Source organism: Typopeltis vanoorti, chromosome 24 (assembly GCF_054136105.1).
Source record: "Typopeltis vanoorti isolate ZY-2024b chromosome 24, IOZ_Tvanoo_1.0, whole genome shotgun sequence".
Classification (NCBI taxonomy): domain Eukaryota; kingdom Metazoa; phylum Arthropoda; class Arachnida; order Uropygi; family Thelyphonidae; genus Typopeltis; species Typopeltis vanoorti.
Genome location: NC_143572.1, coordinates 30,138,098 through 30,159,305, shown reverse-complemented (window position 1 = coordinate 30,159,305; position 21,208 = coordinate 30,138,098). Strand labels below are relative to the sequence as shown.

The window sequence follows — 21,208 nt, the reverse complement described above, 5'->3', positions numbered from 1 at the left end:
TCAGGTTATAAAGTGGATCTAGATAATCTGGTTAAGGGAAAACAATCACAAAAGTCACATTAAGAAGGGAGACATACGTATATATTGTGATGGATACATTATATTATTTTGTTTTTAAGTGATAATAATTTTTCATTGAGTTTCATTTTAATGCTTGTTTTATCTCGTACTTTAAATATTTCTGTCTTTTAAGATGGACATAATAGAAATTGATAACTTAAGTATTTTTTTTTCACTCACAATTTTCTCTTAAATAAATGTCTGCGGCCCGATTATTAAAAATAAAAGTTGCATGTGGCCCTCGAGTCTGAAAAGGTTGCCGATCCCTGACTTAGAATATACCACAAGCCTGCTCATACAGGTCGTTCCCTATGCTAACCTTCATTGTTCCCAATTGTCACACAAACTAAGTATTATACATGCACTCAAAAATAGGCAATCTCTATTTGAGAGCTGAAGAAAAACTTAATGAATTACAAACATGACTCCACCTACTTATTCGCAAAGGATACTCACAGAAACTCGTCCAAAAATTGCTAAAATTGCTAGCTTACATTGGTAGACTTTCTATCAAGTTCGCTAAGCTATTCATGATATCAGGGTGGAATTCGGACTATTTTGACTGTACGAAGATGACTGCGCTCGGGTAAAGACCACAATCCCTTCTTCAGACATCCTGGGGTATATAGTATTCCGTGCTGGCGTGGTCTCTCTTATATAGGGCAGAGATCTAGAAGTTTTGATATAGGACAAAAAGAACACATTGACGGCATTGACAACAACAACAACAACAGAGATAACAACTCGGGCCTGGCTTTTCATTCCTCGCCCACATCCACACACCCAATATTTAGTGAACTCCTTAACTAACATTGAAGACAACTTTATTACTTACAAACACACACTTAAGAGAAACTAAGGATTAATCCTGCATGATATTTAAAAATCACTTGTCATCTCTATTCGCATGCCACATTTCTACTTTTCAGTCAAACTCGGCACTCAATGGTTTCGTGGTTTCGTTTTTATCTTATATTTTAATGATTCCTCCATGGTTTGTTTTCTTACTAAAGTAGTGGTTCATGCTTGCTTTATTGTATATATTTTATCTAGTTTTAACCCGGATGAAGCCAAAAGTAATAGTGTGAAACTAGTTGGATTCATTATCTTTGCATATTAATGACCGAAATAAAATCCAATTTATTTTATTTTATAATTACACTTATTTGTTAAAATTCTACGTATCCGATGGACATTGATATTTGAATATCCCATTTTGAGGAATGTTTATAAAATTATTAGATATATGAAGAGCCAAAGGCTTCAATTCGACGACATATAACTTGTTTAAGTTAAGGGATATTACATCCCATATAGTTTCTTAGCCGAATAAGAAACTCAAAGAGTTTCATGTCGAATATATAGTAGAAACTATATAAATAAAGTTCGGCGATTCCAAGCGTAAGCAAATACCTGGATACTGCAGCAACTGACCCTTAAGGTAGTGCAAGCTGAGGCAACTCGTGTCAAAGGTGGAGCAAACTCCGATCACTATTCTTGATATTTACCCATAATGTGAACATAGCTCCTAGGAGCTGTATTATTGTTTGACATTATGAGAGAAGGTCACTACCCAGACCGGTTTCAACCTTTATTGAGGTCTCAGTGAGTAGGCAGACCTAGTTAATATCAAGTTTGTAGCGAACAGAACTTACAACCCTTCTACGAGTTTTGCCATGAGGCGTCCTAATAAATTATTAGATATATGAAGAGCCAAAGGCTTCAATTCGGCGACATATAACTTGTTTAAGTTTATAAAATGCGCATTAAGTGAAGCGATTTGCCTTATATGTTTATGTGTTTCAAATATTTTCGATATTTAATAGAGATCTGTTTACGTTTATCAACTACTAAAATATCTGAGAGTCGTTAGTACCAGCATGTCTATTTAAAATGATTATTTCTAATTAAAATTATCCCATTATATCTAAAACAAAAAATTAGAAAAATAAAGTGCTATCATGAGCGAGTCTCCAATTACAGAAATAATATATAAACCATATTTTTATTTTCTGTTTAATTTAGTTATTTTTTTATATTCTTCATGAACCAGTTTTAATAAATTCTGCACATTTATTTAGAGTAGCTCTATAAAAGTTTGCATAGTGAAATATGGAACTATGAGATGGCCCTTATACTACATGTATTTATGAAAAAACAGAAGAGCTAGTATTTCAATTAGAAATTTTCCATGTAATCTGTTACAAACTAACTTTTGTTTATTGTCTGTTATTATCTAATACTGAATGTTTTTAGTAGTAAAGGCACATATTTCATGCTATCTTTATAGTCACTAAAGGATGGAGAACGATTTTCCACCATATAAAACATTTCAAAATTCCCTTTAGACATGCATTTTAATTTATTCTTTTAATATGATCAAAGACAAAGATGCTAATTATATCCATTACTAAAAAACATCAATATTTAGAAAGAAGGAAATCTAGATTTTCTTTTATTTGTTTATTCTTAATGAATAATTATCACTTATACTTTTGCCATCTAACTTTAATTCAGGAACTTATTTAGATAATATAAATATTTTAAAGCTGTTCTCGAATCGTTTAAAACCTACTTCAAGCTTTGTTACTTATTACATAAATTTTCTATAAATCTGGAAGTATTCTGACATGTTTATCTATAAGAAAATCTGCTTCTTCCGTGTGTTTATCTTTTTAATGTAATTTAGGAAGCAGCAGATGCTTGCATACATTACCTTTTGTTATTTTCTTTAACTATAACTCTTGTAAAGTTAGTTTCGAATCAGTGATAGTACGTAGTATGAAAATTCGTTTAGTTTCGGATTTACTCTCTATTGTTAAAAAATTCAAAATAAGCAAATTGTCTTTTTTGAAGTATTGTACATAAACTATTTCTACTCATAAATATTACAGTTTCAAACAGTAGTTTTTGGTAAACTTCGGAGAGTTCTTTGTTTCACTCTCTCTGACAATAATCTCCAATTCTTCGAAGATTTGTTTTTACGTAATATCTCGTGAATCTCGTATTCCTACCAATACAGCCGATTCTTCTGGATTTTAACCCCCCCCCCTGCAGAGTTCCAGCTACTCTGATTTTTTTTAAGCAAAAATAATCTGTTCTGTCTTAACAGACTTTCACAGAGAAAAAGTTACAACACTATAATCATTCATCCCCAACCTCTCTTTCAATGGAAACGTGCTTCTTAAACTTTTAATAGCGCCAGTTACTTTTCTAGTTCTCTATCATCCTCTGTACTTATGATGACAACAAATCAAACAGTCACAGAAATAAGATACTCAGGGGAAAAAAAAATATTCTCAAAAAATAAAAAATTGCAATAATAATATTTCTCTTTTTGATATAATGATTTTCCCTTTGTGTGATTTTCTGCTTTTAAAATCATAATACAGTTCTGCCTAATAACTTTCCTCCTTATTCCTGTGAATACGTCGAAACAGTACTTTCCCGTTTGATTACTTCTGTATTCTGTAACCGAGGATTTTCTTCTCATATTAGTGCCAAGTAGGTAGTTAGAAAAACCAGGGTAATTAAAAATCATAAACGGTTTACCTTAACATTTCCAATCATTACTTTCATGTTCTCCTCAATAACAAGAAACAACTTAATAATTAGCAAAACATTTCGCGTACAATTTAAGCATTCGACTCGCGAAAAACCAATTGCTTTCAAAAACTATTATCAATGCTTTTCCTGGAAATATCCGTTACACAAATGAGGGTAACATGCAAAGATTAAATCTCACTTGCATCTTGATGTTTAACCGTAATGATAAACAGGAAAGTACAATTTTTTTTAACAGCGGTATTAATAATAAAAAGGAAATTATACACAAATATTTTCCTTGTTTTCGAGACTATCGTTTTTTTATTATCAATATTTCAAAGTCAAATGTTTAAATTAAAAATGAAATGAATAATAATTACACACAAATTAAAATTCCTAAGCAATATACGAGTAATACATCGAATTGGAAACTGCATCAATTGAACCTTGAACCTAAGAACCTTGAGTTCTTATAAAAATTCTTGAAGAGGTATCGCTCGTATTTCATTTTCCAAAAAAAAAAAAGGTTTTAAGAAACCCGTAGTCATTAATATTCTAAACTGCTTCGGGGATTTCTGACATCGATATCTAACTGCACTCACCTTGACTAGTAGCGCAAAACAAACACGTTTCCATTAACAAAACTGTCCTAGTGAGGATAACAGCCTTGGAGTTTGGTAAGTTCCACTAATACTTTTATTATAAAATTGTAATTCTGTCATAATTGTAATAACTGCTGATACTTTGATTTAAAATATTTAAACTATTTATTTGATTTGATTTATTTGAATATAAAACTTTGATTTCCGTTTAACCATATTTATTTATTTATTCTGTTCCTTCGCGAACTATTTGTTTCTTCATACACCTAAGAAGCCCTTCTCTCCTTGGTTAACATGTGCACAAATTTTCTCATGCTGAATATAGACCACAATTGTTTTCTATTTCACTAAGCCTTAATGGTGCTACAAAGTGTAAGCCTTAAAGTTTACTCTTTCATTATCTTTTCCTTCAGATTTATTTATTTTATTAACAATTTTTAGCGGTAGTTCGTTCACTGCCATACATTTCAGTAATAGGCCTTTGAATCGAGTTATTAAAATTATCAGCAACATTAGATGAAAAAATAATTCTCTCTTAGTTTCTCCTCCTGCTCCTTTCACGTTAGGATTAGTGGCCCATTACGTTTGTATTAGGCATGGGCTATTACGATTTGAAACTGCGACCCCTTCGAGGATATGGTGGTTAACCATATTATTACAGGTGTGTCCTGTGTCTGTAGATGCGTGTATTCAGGGGGCCGGTTTGCCTGTTCTGGGGGATGAAAAACCCGAGTTTCCTGGTGAAAAAATTCCCTACCTCCGTATGAGATCGGCTAACTCATCTTTCGTCGAAAAAGACCAGGTTGCCTACGTCTTGGACGAGAATCGAACATCAGAAATGACGCAGATTCAAATGTTCGCGAAGAAACCTTACTTGCTCAGAAAGAATCAATGATTCCCTTTGGTCTGACCTGATCTGTGATAGCCAAACTCATGCTTGTGTGGCAGCTGCTTTGACCATAATTCTGGCCACCAAACTTTATATGCCTTAGAATGCGACGAAATAAGGTAAGGCTATTCAATTGGAATTTATGCAGAAGACGTTTTTTTTATTATGAAAATGAGTCGAGTAATGTAATTTACTGAGACAGTCTTCATTTGCTTTACTTGGAGTTATTTTTAAACAATAATTATATGAAGACACAAGTAGAGAAAATATTTTAATTGTTGTCATGTACACCAAAATAAAAAATGTAAAATATAAAACTACTCTTAAATGACTTAAAACGTACCATGATAATTAAACGGTAATTATGTATGTGACAAAATATGAGTCTTTTGTAGCGATGAATGACTTCAGCATGAAAGAAACTAAAGATGTGACTGTGTGAGTATGTAGCTTGAAGGATGATAAGTGATACAAATGGAGGAGCTTATCTACCTGATAATTCTTCCATTCCATGAACGATTATCTGGTAGTTAGAGAAAGAATGTTGTTATGTCAGATATGTGAGAAAAGAAAAAAAAAGCATTTAAATTAAATTAATTCATTATTTACTTAATACATTGTTTAGGTTTTTTTTAATATTCACTGTGTCACACACATTGTGAATCGAGGTTCCACATTTCATGATGCATATTAAACACATTTATTAATATTGGTATAAACATAATGATGCTAACTGGCGCTAAGAGTTATGAAGAGATAAAAAGGAAGTCAAAAGACAGGATGTTGTGATGTGCTGCTATATTTATCAATTTTAGGATTGATGCACCAAAGAAGAAGAAGATAAATAAGTGATGCATTTTTGAAATTCAATTTAGAATGTTGCACAAATTACTCACGTAATAGTGCAAGTGTTAATTGCTTTATTGTGATTTAATATATATATTTTTTTAATTTAATATCTAGAAAAAGCAGTAGAAGAATAGTCCATGGATTCCATCATGGATTCCATATTTGGTACACCAGGTAGGAGTTTTTTAAAATTAAACTTAACAAATTACAGAAAATTACAAATTTGCCTTACGAATCCTAAAACTGTAAAACAAAGAGCAACTCAGAATACCTTGAAATAAAGGTCTTCATACCAGTTAGAAAAATTTACATAACACACCCAGCTGAATAGAGATACTCATTATATTCCCAGGATTTTTCGACTATTTTTGGTAATTTAAAAAATCTTTTCCTGGTAAACCTATTTTCTCAAAAGCTTGCTCTTCAGCATTTTTCATCATATTCTTTTAACAAGTATGTTTGCCTTAATTTTAGAACATTCACTTTTTAATAATTCTCACATTCATTTTTATTTACCTTTTATAAACGATATTTTGCTCATCTGGATTCTTTTCTCTTCTAGCAACAGTAATGCGAATAAATTATTAAAATATGATCAGTAACTCTTCACTTTAAAAGTGCAGCCATCTTTATTCTTCCTTTGTGTTTATCATACTTCATTTTAATGCAATATTCTTTATAATGAGATTTATAGTTGCAGTATAATTGTTCTAGTGCTTCACATAGAATGCACAATTTTTGTTAGTATTATTTTTTCATACATCTGTATTCAATTTGCAGACAAAACAATAGCAACTTGGCCTCTTATATCCAACACGAGAACAGTATTTCTCGTCGCGGTGATTTACTTAATTTTCGCTAAAAAGTTGGGACCAATGATGATGAAGAACAGAGAACCGTTTGACTTGAAAATAGTAATGTTAATCTATAATTCTGTATTGGCTGCAGTCAGTATATGGATTACGTATGAAGTAAGTGTTATTATTCTTTCAGTTACATTTGAGATATTTCGATTATGCAAGTTTTATTGAACTATTGGCCAGATTTATAAAAACAAGAACTACTTATATTTAACAGAATTTAATTTATTTAATTGTAAACGACACTGATGAAAATATTTCCAACTCTGTTTCATTCTATGAATTCCTCTGTGATGTTAGTAAACATCAGAATACCTTAGTATCACTATTTACTGTTGTTATAAAAGCAAAGTACTGAAGCTGATAAAACTTACCTGTCAATTAGTTTGTTTATGCTCCGACAGTAATTACTTTATTTATTGATCTTTGTTTGTTTAAAGTGTAACATGCAAAATCAATGAATACGTGTTTGAAAGAAAGAACGGTTTTACTGTTGTAGCCTCAAATGGCTAGAATCCGTGCCTCTACAGAGCGACTGATATGTCACTCATAGTATCATATACATTCGTGGAAAGATACGGACCGCTGAACCGTAAATCTTATTCCAACGACTACACGTCACATGATTACAATCCACATCAGGCCTTTAATAACTTAGGGATGGTATTTTGTCGGCCGATGAAAGACATTTACCACGTATATAATCCTCTTATATTTAAAACATTATGAGAACATTTTGTGCCGATAATAATTGAGTTTTTAATTTTTTATGAGGGATTGAATAGAGCGCCAGTTTTCTTTATTTCACTTACAAATTCCAAACAGGGAAAAGTATGAGAATAATTTCGTAATAATTGTTATGAAGGAACGGGTAGCAGAAAACTTGTTTCTTTCTTATCACTTTAATTTTAAAAGTTTCATAAAGAAATATTAAAAATCAGCTCTCAAAATTATATATAAAATCCTAATAATATAATAATAATTTTAATAAAATTCTTTTTTGAAAGAAAAGGAAGGTGGTCACTGTATTTCATTAAATATAAAATTTAATTTAATTTAATTGTGAATAATGGATACAGTACAAATTAGAGTCTCCGTTGGTCAATAGGGATAAACGAAATCCTTTGTTCGAAAAGATCTTGGGTCAGATTCCCGTCCATGACGTGAGGAATCTTTATCTGGTCTCTTTCGACTAATGGTGAGTTAGCCGGTCTCATACAGAAGTAGAGGGTTTTTTCATTCGGAAACTCCGGTTTTTATTCCGTCAGATCAGGCAAACCGGCTCGCTCGTGAACACAGACCGATTTACAGTCATAAAATACATATTTTATCCCTCATCCGGAGGGTTCAAGGAGTGCTGAAGTGGAGTGGAACGGGGGGAGGACCCTATACGAATAAATAAAAAAAGTACTAAATATTTATTTTAAAAAAATGAAAAGAAAAACAACGTGAAGAGCACTGCCTCCTCTGTACATCCTAGCTACTAGTAAGTGAAGTAATAATCTCTAAAGCAAAAAGCCGAAGCGAAAATAAATGCCTTGAATTTTAGAGAATGACGAAGTGATGAAGTTTAAATTAATAACCTTAAATCGGAAAAAGGTTTGTCATTTTTTCACATTTTTAAATTCAGTTATGAAATAAGCCATGTTTTTTTTTTTTTTTACTTGTACGATTTTGGAATTAATTCCACGTTACGCACAGCAACTATTTTCCAGATTTCTTAGCATATAGCAAAAAATATTCCTTTAAAAACTGTTATTAAACTGGTTTCCAGAAAACTCTAATCAAGGTTAGTTTTCTGGAAGGATTTTTTCCTTTCTTAATATTCTTAACTATATCTGATATCTTAGTAGATATCCTAGTAGACGGAATAGCATTGATTACATGTACAATCTTTAATAAGATTGTACATGATTCAGATTTAATCATATACAATAATTCAGATTTAATCATATTTCTTTTAAAAAACAAAGGGCATTAAAAAAGACATTAACTTAATCCTGGTTTGATTCAAATTCACTCCTTTGTAAAAACTCTTCACATTTTTACTGTTTATCACATACTCCTCTTTCTAAACATAATATATATTGATTTTATTATAGAAAAAATTTCGCTCTCCTTATGGCTCCACATACTATATATTATAAATGCTGACTCATTGAGATGACTTACAAGATTCTTAGATTCATAAGTAGAAATTCCAGTTATGTTATCATCCACACCCTCCTGGTATAAATGAAACCAAATTTATTTATACATTTGTTTATTATTCCTGCTGATGGCATAACGAAAAATCCATTTCCATTTTGAAAATTCCCATTTATTATTTATTTCCTAAAAACGAGCATCTACACACACGCACACGGAGGAACTCCGACTTGCACACCCGCCAGTCATCAGATTTAATAGGGGACCGTCAATACTGGCTGAACTACGGAGGCTAATATATATAATCAATAAATAGAAACAAAATCATTAGGCTACCCACTGTACTAATAGACTACAGCTTTACAAATAAACCTTTCGTGGGTAGGAACCACATAAAAAAAACAATAAAAAACAGACATTTATTTAAGACTACACACACCACATATTAAACACAAAAGCTTTTGAACGTACCTTCTAGTTTCTATTTAGGAGCCGTGATGTTATACCATATTTCTTAAACATTTAAGAATAGGTTCAGCTGTACTAAAGCACACAATATATACGATCTCACAAAATTCTTTTCTTCGAAGAAGAAAAGCCGCAAATGTGAACTCTGTAAGATAATTGAAAAAACTGTGTGTTGATTACAAGGCATGGTTTGTTACATTATAAGTACATTTTAACTTCCAACAGAGTTGCTGGACATCTTCGACTGACTTTTCACCAACACAGTTTTTTCAATTTTCATGAAATTTACATTGAAAAAATTCGAGATCTTTCTGCCCAAAAAAAGAGAAAAGACAAAGAAACCTTCAATGTGTTACTCAATTCATCTTACTTTGTCTCAGTCAGAGAAGAATATACTATCAATATATTGAGTTTGCTTTAGGCATTTGCAATATCTCTAAAGTGGACGTTATATCCAGCGTAGAAAGTGGACTATGAAGAACACAGAAAGATTCAGCTGTCTTAACAACACCTTATTAATTTATTTAGTTATTTGAGTAAATTATTTAATCTGTTGCACCTTCAGACCTAGCAAATCTTAAATAGGACTAACTTGTTGTCATGACTATCCTGAGAAGTCGATGATATTTTCATCCTCTGTCATTCGAAAGACTCAGTGTCGAAGTAAGAACGCTGACTACTTTTGGTTAACCAATCACTAAGTCTTCTTTCTGTTGATATATTTTGTTCTCGTTTTGGAGGAAAAGGCGCTATGTGAACAATGTTGGAAATGTATGACGTTATATAATCTACTAAGAACACCAAATGTAAAAACAAACAGTTTGATTTAATCCATCGTGCTACTTTGCGAACAGACTTATCCAGCCAATTTTAAATTAATATCTTTGAAACTTTTGATATACAGAGTCTGTGCCTTACATTTCACTACTATCTCAGGTTTTACCCGAATGAAAGAAAACTGAAACAGCTGCTATTTTCAGTCGCACCAACATGCCTTATATATAATGTAATCGTTATATCTGGAAGTTCAAAGAAACATTGGGAGCCATTCATTCTCCATACCTTGCAATGAGAACCAAAGTTTAATACCCTTCTACATGTGATCCACATTTATAAACAGTTGAACTTATCAGAAATCATTATTATTAATTCTCTATTCAATTAACATAGTTTACGGACTCACAGTGAAAGAGTAACAAGGAACATGGAACAGCATATAGAAATCTTTGAATGGCAAATGAGTCCAATTCAGGCCTTACCATACGCCTACGAATCAGATAATTATCGTTGTACAAAATGTGAGATGTTCCTAAAAGTGCAGTTTTCTGCAGATGGGATGATATCATATCCAAGAGGATCAAATTTGCATCGTGTTTCATAAGTAACATGAAACACCAGCCTAAGAATCGAATAAATAGCGTATTGAATTTCAATCTCGAGATCCATATTCTTGGTCAGTTTTTCATTTTTGTTTTTGTAGTGTTTGTTCCTGAGCAACAAGTATCAGAATTTCTGTGTCTTTCATGATATTGACACCATTACTAAGATAAGCAAATGTCAGCTCTATCCAATATCTTTTAAATATTGACTATGGAGTGCTTTATTTTTCCAACCCACTGACGCTTTGCAATTTCATACCCCTTGTACTGCTTTCCTGATTCCACCAGATTTACTATAGGTATTATTTCCGGAAAAATTCCATGTTACTCCTCTAAGTAAATATTATTTTTAATGCTATGTAGCCTATGTTTGTTTAGAAATATCCCTTTTTTATAATGTCATTGGCTTTTTACTCAGTTTTAAGGGTATTACTAATGTTTTAAAGACAGATACATGAAGAATATATGCGAAGAATAATCGGACCTACCTTTGTAGGATGTTGCTGGTTGTCTTCTTATACAGCGGCATCCTCAGTATGGCGATATGCATTATCTGCTTTTAAAGTATGAATGAAAGGAAGGAGGTTGGAAAAGTGGGGATAAAGAGAGATGTGGGGAAATTTGGGGTGAGGCAGGAGGTGTGTGAATTTTAAACCAAGGTTTTTTAAGGGTGGACAGAAAATTCTTTGGTAGGGAGGTGAAAATTGGAAATTTTTGGGGAAGGAGAAAGATATCATGGGATAGTATCAGGGGTAGGAGTAACGGGGTGTGAGCCGTTTCGACAATGTGTCGTATTCGGAGCTCGTGGGGTTAAGTGGAGGCGATGTCATGGCGCTTGGTGTTTCTGTCTTTGGTGTATCTGTGTTGTTTCCTATTGGTCGGAGTCGTGACCTAATTTTTATGTTATGCAACTTCCAACTCTCGGAGAAGACGTATAGACGGTGGACGTTTATTGAGTTTTTGTCACATTTTATGGCTGTCATTTCCGATAGCCATAAAATGTGACCATGCACATTAGCGTTGTTTTCCTGTATGTCTATTATTATCTTTGTCGAATTATGGGTATGCTTCTGTTCAAAAGCGTGGACAGCTATTTCTGTTTTTCCTGTATTTTGTATTCTGTATTTCTTTTGGTTATTGCGTTTTTTTATTGTTAAGATGATCTAGAATTGGTAGGTTGCAGTCACGGTAGTATTCTTGTAGTCTTGCCCACAAAGATCTGATCATAGAGCCTGTGTAGGTGACATCGCAGTCTTGTTGGCAAGGAAATTTGTAAACCACATTGTGGTGTTTTAGTATTTCTTTTTCTGTGTGAGGTTTTGTAAGTTTTAGAAGTGCTGCCAATTTTTGGTTCGTGGCGAACATCAACTTAAAGTCGGGGCTATCTATGTGTGATGTACGACAGTTTGATGCTTTTTTGTTTTGGTTGTTGGATTGTTTTGATGAGTTTTTGCTGTTTTGTTGGCATAATTTATTAGCTGTGTTGGGTAATTTCGGTTTTTAAAAATCGGTGTTAAATTCTTTATTTCTGTTGAGATAATTACGTGTAGTCGAAAAACTTGAAAGCATTTATAAACTGTGCTGGGATGACTGATTTCTTAATAGAATAAGGATAGTATGAGTTAAAGTGGTGGGAGTTTCCGATATGTGTGGGTTTGTGGAATATTTTTGTGGTTATTTTGTTGTTTGTTCAAATTAATATCAGGTTTAGGAAATTTATGGATTTTTCCTGTTCAGTTTCTATAGTGAATTTTCGTTTGTTGCTGAAGTCGTCAATGGACGCTTGTAAAGTGGTGATACATGTTGGTTCACTAATGCATAGAATATCGTCCACGTATCGGTCGTAAAAGGTGACACCGGGGGGGTGGGGTGAGAAGAGGGCTGAGTAGGTGTGATTCTATACGTGATAGGAATAATTCAGCTAAAGGTCCGCTTATATTTTGACCCATAGGGAGTCTGAAAACTTGAATATAAATGTTATTGTTGAATTTAAAGAAGTTTGCTGATATCAGTAGTCTGATTAGGTTTATGATTAATTTGTTTTATGAGGCCGGGGGTGGAGTCACTTAGAACTCTTGGGTATGTGTTTTAGTCATTTAAGATGGCTGATATTTTGTTGTGGTAATCTGTTTTGTTTATAAATACTACTGTCGCCTTTGTCTGCTTTTGTGATCGTTATATTCGGATTCTTTTTTAATGATATCAGGGATTTTCATAGGTTGGGAGTAATATTGGTTTTTACTTTTATTTTGATATTTAAGATATGTGATTGGTTTTTTGGAATATTATTTCTTTGTTGGAGTCTGTTTCCAGTTTGGTTTGGGTTTCCATAATAAAGTTCTTTGTTCGGTACGTATTTTGGTGATCTTTAGACTTTCTTTAGACTTTGTTTAGGATGGTGATTTCATCCGGTGTGAGGTTATAATATGATAGATTTATTATTGAAACTTTTCGTGTAGGCTGTATGGTGCTATTATCTGAGGGGATGGAAGCTGCAGGTTTGTGTTATAGGGGTCTGTTAGAGTATTCCGTTTTTTGTGTGTACCGAGTTTTGATTAATTATGTGTAATCGTTGATATGTGATTGGACATTATCTGAAAAAAATATCAATGAGTGATACCTTTGCACCATCGCAGTCATTTGGATTAGTTATACATAACCAGGAAAATGTAGAGGGCATAGTCTAGCAAACAGTAGAAAAAGGAAAGCGAGCATTGAATGATTACATCAAGGAAAGCACAGAAAAGATGATAATAGAAGCTTACAACGAAAACGTAGTACTAACGTTTACTACGTTTTAGTACTTTACTATTTTTATTACTGATTTTTTCAACATCTGTTATCCAGATAGCATTTTCGTTATCTTTTTTTTTTTTTGATTATCCTAGAGCTGATTCCAGAATTTAAGTGTTCCTTCTAGGCTAAGTATGGTATATTGTGCTCGGGTTTCGCATCAATATTTCGTAAAGCTAATGCTGTTAATTCTCTTCTGAATGGCTTGCCTGTATTGAGTTATTCTGCTTTCATGGCGAATAATCATTTTTGCTGTGGCCACAGTTCTTCGCTTTAATTCCTCTGACATTTTGATATTTTGTTTCAAGGTTTTATCGCTGTATACGCGACTAATCTTGATTTCCTTGGAAGGGTTTCCTCTTAGAATCTCGAGTGTTTCATTCTGTAACTTGGAAGCTGTCCAAGAGAACACGCGCAATTGACGGACAAAAATACATTATAAATAATAGCGTTATATTGGTTACGTAAGATGGTGCCGTACCTCCCCCTATTGGACTCAGGTCGTTTTATCATCATACACTAACTACTTAATACAAAATGGAATGTATTTAAACGAGTTTATATTAAAAAAAAAAAAAACAATGTTACGGAATAGAAATAGAAAACGCATTTCCTCTAGGAATAATATTTCTTCTCATGTTCAATAACTTAGCATCATTATGCGTGGAATATATATGTTGCGTTTTACGGGAAGGTAACTCTAACAGTTTGTTATTTTGGAATGTTTTGTATAGTTATTTTCTTCTAAGTATGTTTTATGTAAACCTAATTCTGAGCAATGAGAAGAGAATCTGCGAAGCTAGTCACTCTGAACAACTTTTATTTCGTGCATATGCCATTTTTATATTATTCTTTTTCTATATTTTCCCTTTTTAGCCCTTTTAAGCTTAGTCTATACTTAACTCGTTGTTCTCTTAAATCTTCCCCTTTTTTTTAACAAACAAAATCCTTGGCCGCTCTTAAGTTTAATCACGTATGGGATACTTAATGTTTATGGCCTTGTCCTAGAATGAGACGCAGCCATTAAACATATCTTCTGAGACAGTCCACCTGATAAGCATTGACAAATTTATTTTTTTACTGCGCCAGCCAATACCGAGGATAGGTGAGACTCTTATCCAAGATGGCTCTCTCAGAGTGATACACAGTAACTAAACTACAATAAATATCTAATTTCTGTTCACTATATTCTTGTATGCAGTCGTGGTTTGCTTCATTAAATTATACACGTGAGTTCTTCCCGCTAAGTTCGATAATAATTTTATTAGTGGCTGTTTGAATTCATATACTAAACCAGATCAGGCAGGTACTAAGAAACATATTTATTAATTAAAGAAATGATACATGAAAGTCTTATTTCTAGGTAATCTGAATCAAATTTTAGTAAGATCTCTGGTTCATTACTACTAATGAAATATATGAACAAATTAGCTTAGACCACCTCTATATGTAACCTAACATCATCTCATCACAAGTTATTACACATTCTACACTCACGTCGTCACCAATTATATCACTAAACACAACACAATTAATTCATACAAATTAAATAGAGCCCTTCTAGGCAGACAGTTCTCAAACAAAGATGGGTCTATGCCAAGTTGGAGACAGTTCCTAAAGTTCCATATACTAAGTCCTCTACACTAAGTGTTCTTTGGAAAAGACACAATTCCCTAACTGCGAATATATAATACAAGAGTCTACATTGCCGTCTCTGAAATGATACTCGTTCCTTTCTTCTGCCTTGTCTGAACATCAAGGCTTCTTCTCAGTCTGCTGCTCGTCTGGTCACCTTCGACAACTGTATGGCCAGATTATCAGCGGGAAGGACGCTATGACTCAGGAGTTTAGCCATAACAGACGACATCTACTTGGTTCTTCCATCTCACTATGTAGCATAGCTATCCTAGTCCAAGGAAATGGCTAGCTCTGTTCCATACGTTGGGGCAGACGACTCATACCCTCCATGGCCAGCCTGGAACTTCTCCGTAGGTACGGACTGGACCAACGTCCAAGAGGTCAGGAAACAGAAACTACAAAGCCTCGAGTGGGGGTTGCTTGACCTTTTTGTTTTCATGCTCTTTCCGGGGTTTCTCGTATATCGTGATGCCCACCAACGCGGTCGCATAGGTTTTCGTCACGGCGTCCAGCTCCTTCCACTACATCGCACGTGCTTTTGGCATGTTTTCTTAGAAAGTGCTCTAGTTTCTCTTTCTCATAATTTTCCCCTCCCTCCGGCACACGTAACACTGGACGGTCAAAAGGTGACCTTGGACTCTAGCTTACAGATTTTGCTATCTTATGACACATAAAGTGGGGTTCTTAAATTAATTCTATGCATTAAATAATTTCTCTATCAGACCGTTATACATAACAGGTTAGGTCTTACAATTTTCTTTCATTTGTTATATAATTTCTTACTCCTATCTTAGTGTTATATACATATATACATTTCCAGTTTATAACCAACACACCACATTCTCTGCCTATTTTCAAAGAGTTGTTCCTGAATAAATAAAAATGGTAATTCTTTTTCATGATTTATTCAGGAGAAAACAGCCATGTCCCCTCACATTCTATGGGAAATGCCACAGAAAGATACCAATAATCTATAAGTATTCTCGTTATTATAATTCAGTATCCATCATCCCATGTGGGTGATATAATTTTAATTTTTGAGGTTAAAGAAATAATAAACAATTAACGTGTTTTATTTTAAGAAATAAGAATAAGATAGTTGTTTTAAGTTATTCATTTCAGTATATTTTTCATAAAGTAAAAGGAATGAAGATATTTCATTAATTTATGTTCAGAATTTATTTACAAAACAAGGAAAATGCTATTTGCATTTCATTTCTTTAATTTTCAACTAATATACTTTCTATTTTACTTTTTAGGGTATCTGTACATTGCTTTTAATCCCTCTTAATGAAGTACTGTGTTTACCACCTGAAGTGAAACACCCACTGGGAGTCGAAAGGGTAAGACAGTGTACGAGTTTCTTAAAAAATTGACGAAAGGTGAAATGGAGCGATAATTTGAAGCCTCATTTCTAATTATCGTGTGTGTGTGTGTGTGTGTGTGTGTGTGTGTGTGTGTGTGTGTGTGTGTGTGTGTGTGTGTGTGTGTGTGTGTGTGTGAGTGAAAGTTTTTCTCCCAATAGTGAATCCTACCAGAGGAGGCAATTTATTTCCTAGATGCTCCATTGCATACAATGCATATATTACATGTAGCTTCTAAATAACCCGTTTATATTTTTATATTAATATTCGTATTTGCATTTATAGTTTTACATCTATTCCTACATTTACATTTATATTTTCATATCTACATATATTTGCACTACACAATTCAAATCTTTCCAGTAATATATGTTACATGAAAACGACTGAAACTTGATTTTATTAGCAAAACTAAATAATTCTGAGTAATCATTTGGGAAAGTCTTTGTTTGATAGATTCCTCCCCCCCCCCAAGTTACGATCTGTTGCATTAGGGGGAATTCAGATGAAGACCAGTAGCTGACAGTCGGAAAGTAAGTGATCGACAGTCTGTTGAAGTATTGACAACAAATACATAATTGCAATTCCAGATTATGGAATCTATGTAGGTATTTTCCATGACCCATTAGTAGCGTGGATCTGGACAGATGGTGTGTACTTTCAGCTGGATTCTGCTTCTGATGATTGGCAAGAATTCTTTTGTTGTTGATCCATTTTTAGATCAGTATATTTTGAGTACTTGGAGTAACTTGTTTCTTAACCGTTCATTTATAGCCGCTTCTTTAGCCTGTTGATCCGCTCTTTCGTTTCCTGCTATCACAGCATGAGCCCTCACCCAGCAGAACTCGATTTTCCATCCCTCTAGAGTGAAAATCCATAGGAGACTTCTTGTCTGCTCTATTAACGCTAGATGGATCTGGATCCGTCTATAGTGCTTCTATTGTTACTGTAAACTGTTGCTGGCTTTTGATGAGAGGTGTTGAGTTCTAATTCCCGGGGATATGTAAGTGAATGAACTATAGCAAATTGTTCTGCTTGGTTGTTGGAACAGAGAGGATGCAGTCTAGAACAACGTTCTCGTATAGTGACCTATGTGTAACATAGAATGAAACATGTTTCCCTTTATTTTGTCCCCTTCAGTGTATATACGGAATTTGTTACTTTCAGTGATTTCTTCTTCTTAATACATAATACGTTTTATTTACTGGATAAGGCAATTTACTGTAGTGAAGTGACAGTTCGTAGCAAACTGGATCAGTGTTGTCATTTCCGTTATATCTCCCAGGAGTAATTTCATATATACAAAAAATAATTCTACATTTTTAGACTGATCGCTGCTAGAGCAATAACACAAGCTATCTCGAAAGAGACTGTCCTGTATATTTAATTATTCCTGTAACTATAAAGCATTGAAATCTGTTTAACTTTTCAATATTTTCTTAGATTTTAGTGCATCTTTCCAAGAAAGTGCAACATAAATATCAATAGTAGCAGAGCTCCGGTATATACTGTTTTCATCGCTCGCCAAATCTCCAGTTTTCCTTACTTAGATTTATGTAGAAGATTGACTATTTGTAAGTTTTTCCAACATATGACATATGCTTTGAAGATACACGTTTTATCTCTTGTTACTCTACAAGAGATAAAACGTAGCCAGTTAACTAATATAACAATAGATATATTAGTTAACTGGCTACCTCTAGAACTTGCCCATTACAGGTTGTTTTGATATTTTACGTGAATTGTAGAGTACTGTAGACTTGGTGCTATTGAAGGTGACTTTCTACTCACGTACTCACGTCGCAATTTTAAAGAGTTTTTACTTAGCCGTTACTTCTGTGCGCCGTCGTTTCCCCTAATTAATATCACTGCATCGTTGACGAATGCCATGACTTTTGTTCCAATAGTGAAGGTAAAACTTAATAACCAGTCATACCAGATGTATGAACTTTGCAGACAGCTTCGTTTGAGTTCGTTCATTATAGCTGTGGCTCTGCGACCCTCTGCCATCGATCTTAAACGGTGGCAGCAGAGTTTTTTTCTCCCGGAAAAAACCCTGCTGCCACCTCGGGTTTATCATCCAGCGTACAGACAAATCGGTCTTCAAAAAACATGAAATTTACAGACAAAAAATACTGCTGTTGCTAATGATGGGTGATAGATGGCGTTGATGGTAGTAGTAGTGTCGTTGTTGGAAAGTTAAGTAGTAGAAAGAATGAGATGTATTCAGCGAAGTAAAGTGGTGTGCCTTCCCACGATGAGTCCTTGGACTCCCATGGGGTGTCACGTTCTCGAGTTAGTCGATCTCTGGCATGGGCAAGCGGGTTTTTCTCCCGGAAACTCAAGAAAATCGACCGTAGAACCCACATTACTTCAGACATTAAATACGAGTGTTAGGGTTAGGGACCACGAGATGGCAGCATCTGTTGATCCGTCTCTCTTCACTGCGTTCTGCTTAATTAGTGATAGCCTTGGGCCAGCTATCTCTGATTGGCGGCCAGTGGAGATTGAACTGCCCACTCAGTCTCCAAAAGTTAGATAGCGCTAAACGGCCTCGCCAACTCCCTATATACGGGAATATAAAGGCGTTAGCTGATTTTATAGTAGTATTGAGCTTCATAATAGTTCTACCGTCGGCTCCGTCTTAAATTTTGACATCATCTGGTATTTTCAAACAATGAGATATTAATGTCGTCGTTCAGAATTTTAGGGATACTAACATTTGATGTTAAAACTCTTCCAGATTTGTACTTTTATATTTAACTCTCGTTAAACAGAACGGGCGTTACATCCATTCAAAAACTTTGGCCGGGAAAGATGTTGAAATCCAAGATATTGCCCACTTTTTCTAAGTAGTATTTTGTCACCATTACAGTCCAGACACGTACTCGCAGCAAAAATTTTAATTCCGCGTTACGTAATTTAACATTTTTGGTCTCGGTGCTCTTGGTTGTACTGGGAAATTAATATTACCTCGACTTCAGGGTTGAACACAAGTATTGCAGTTCCCTTTCTTTCTGGCATCATCATACGTATCAAGGATTTAGGCCTAGCATGGCCTGTTCCGGCCTTAGAAGTCATCGTTGAATCGTTTAAGAGGACGTCCTGGTTTTCTTTTTCCTAATGGCTTGTACTTTAAGGCTTGTTTTGGTAATCTTTCTGTTTTCATTCTTTTCTTTCTGTTCCTTTGGAAAATATTTTAGTTAGTTGGAAAGCTTCATTTTTTGTTGTTGATGCTGTACGGTTACTGTATTAATGCTCGTCCTACATTGCTTCTGTTTATGAATTCTGTTAAAGTATTTACAGCCTTTCCAGAGCGTTGTTTCTGTTTCTGCTAACTTTGTTATTGCTTCCTATAATCTACGTTTTTTTGAATTTTGAGCTGTGCATAGTAGCTGTATTATGGGGAGTCATTACTTAGTGGTTCTGTGTTTCTAGTCGTTTTTGGTTTTTGCATGCTTGTTATGATTTTAGTAGCTTATACAGTTTATCTCGGACTCATTTCGTAGGCAATCGCTGAATTTATGTATGTTCCTTACAGCAGAACGGACAGGTGGTTTTTACTCTACAATCTCGTGTATGATGGCGGATGGCGGTTAGTAACGTCCAACTTTAACTTATAGCAGTTAAAGCACCCCAGAACGCTTACGGAGTCTGCGCAGTGGATAATTCTTCGCAGCATTTTAACATCGATTTTCAGCAATTTTGTACACACCGTTGGATCGACTTCAGTAATAATAAGTTTATCTTGTTCCTTTTTTAAAAAATTATTTTTTTGATGACTTTTTGTGCCATATTTGTATCCCCACTGAAGAGTTCGTTCTGCAAGTTTATTGAGTCAATTGCATTGTTTGTATCGATTTCTCTGGAAATATCATATATAATTAGCATGTGTAATATCGATTGGAAAAGGCCTAAGTTCAGTTCTCGTCAGTACGAGAGGAATCTTTATTTGGGTTTTTTCATTTGAAGGTGAGTTAGCTGTACTCGAAAGGTAGTATCAGGCCAGAAACTTTGTTGTTTATCCCGCATATAGGCAAATTGGCCTTCAGAACACATGCAATTTACAGACAAAAAAAAAAAAAACACTTTGTGGTGGTGATGAGCGGTAGATGGCGTTGACGGTAGTTGTGAGTAGTAAGATAATTACTTATTGTGTGAAACAGTTAGATTTGAGTGGGGTCGTGGCGTTGAGTGCCCTACTGCGATGAGTCTTTGAACTCCTTAGTGTCCTCGCAAGAGTCTTTAATAATAATAATAATAATAATAATAATAATAATAATTAGCATTGGAAGATATTTCTTACTGGGATTTGCTATTCCTATTCTAAAGTATCTTTGCTTTCCTTAGAAATTTTAATACGTAGTAAGTCAATGTCGGTCTTTTCTTTGGATTCAGTTAAAGATTCCTCCGTTATTAATACTTTTCATTTTTGTGATTCAGGTTTAGATTATTCTTGGGTCTGTTTTGTCTTTTAGGATATTTTGAATTTCTTTGCTGTTTAGTTGAGCAATCGCTTCGCTATTACTTTCTAGCAAGTATTGTTTCAGATTCGTCTTTTTTGTATTGTTTTTTAACGACTTTGAGTATAGCTGAGTAGGCTGAGCTAAAT

General features: G+C 34.1%; 1 protein-coding gene across 1 annotated transcript in view; it reads left to right on the top strand.

The window, feature by feature from the left end:
• Positions 1-4,262: 4,262 nt before the first annotated feature.
• LOC150093067 (very long chain fatty acid elongase 7-like) overlaps positions 4,263-21,208 on the top strand; it is a 32,133-nt gene continuing 15,187 nt past the window's right edge. The window contains exons 1-4 of the mRNA XM_090414139.1: positions 4,263-4,283; positions 6,061-6,120; positions 6,727-6,917; positions 16,492-16,575. Of these exons, the coding sequence (XP_090270265.1) occupies positions 6,084-6,120; positions 6,727-6,917; positions 16,492-16,575 (312 nt within the window). The 5' untranslated portion in view covers positions 4,263-4,283; positions 6,061-6,083. The remainder of the gene's footprint in view (positions 4,284-6,060; positions 6,121-6,726; positions 6,918-16,491; positions 16,576-21,208) is intronic.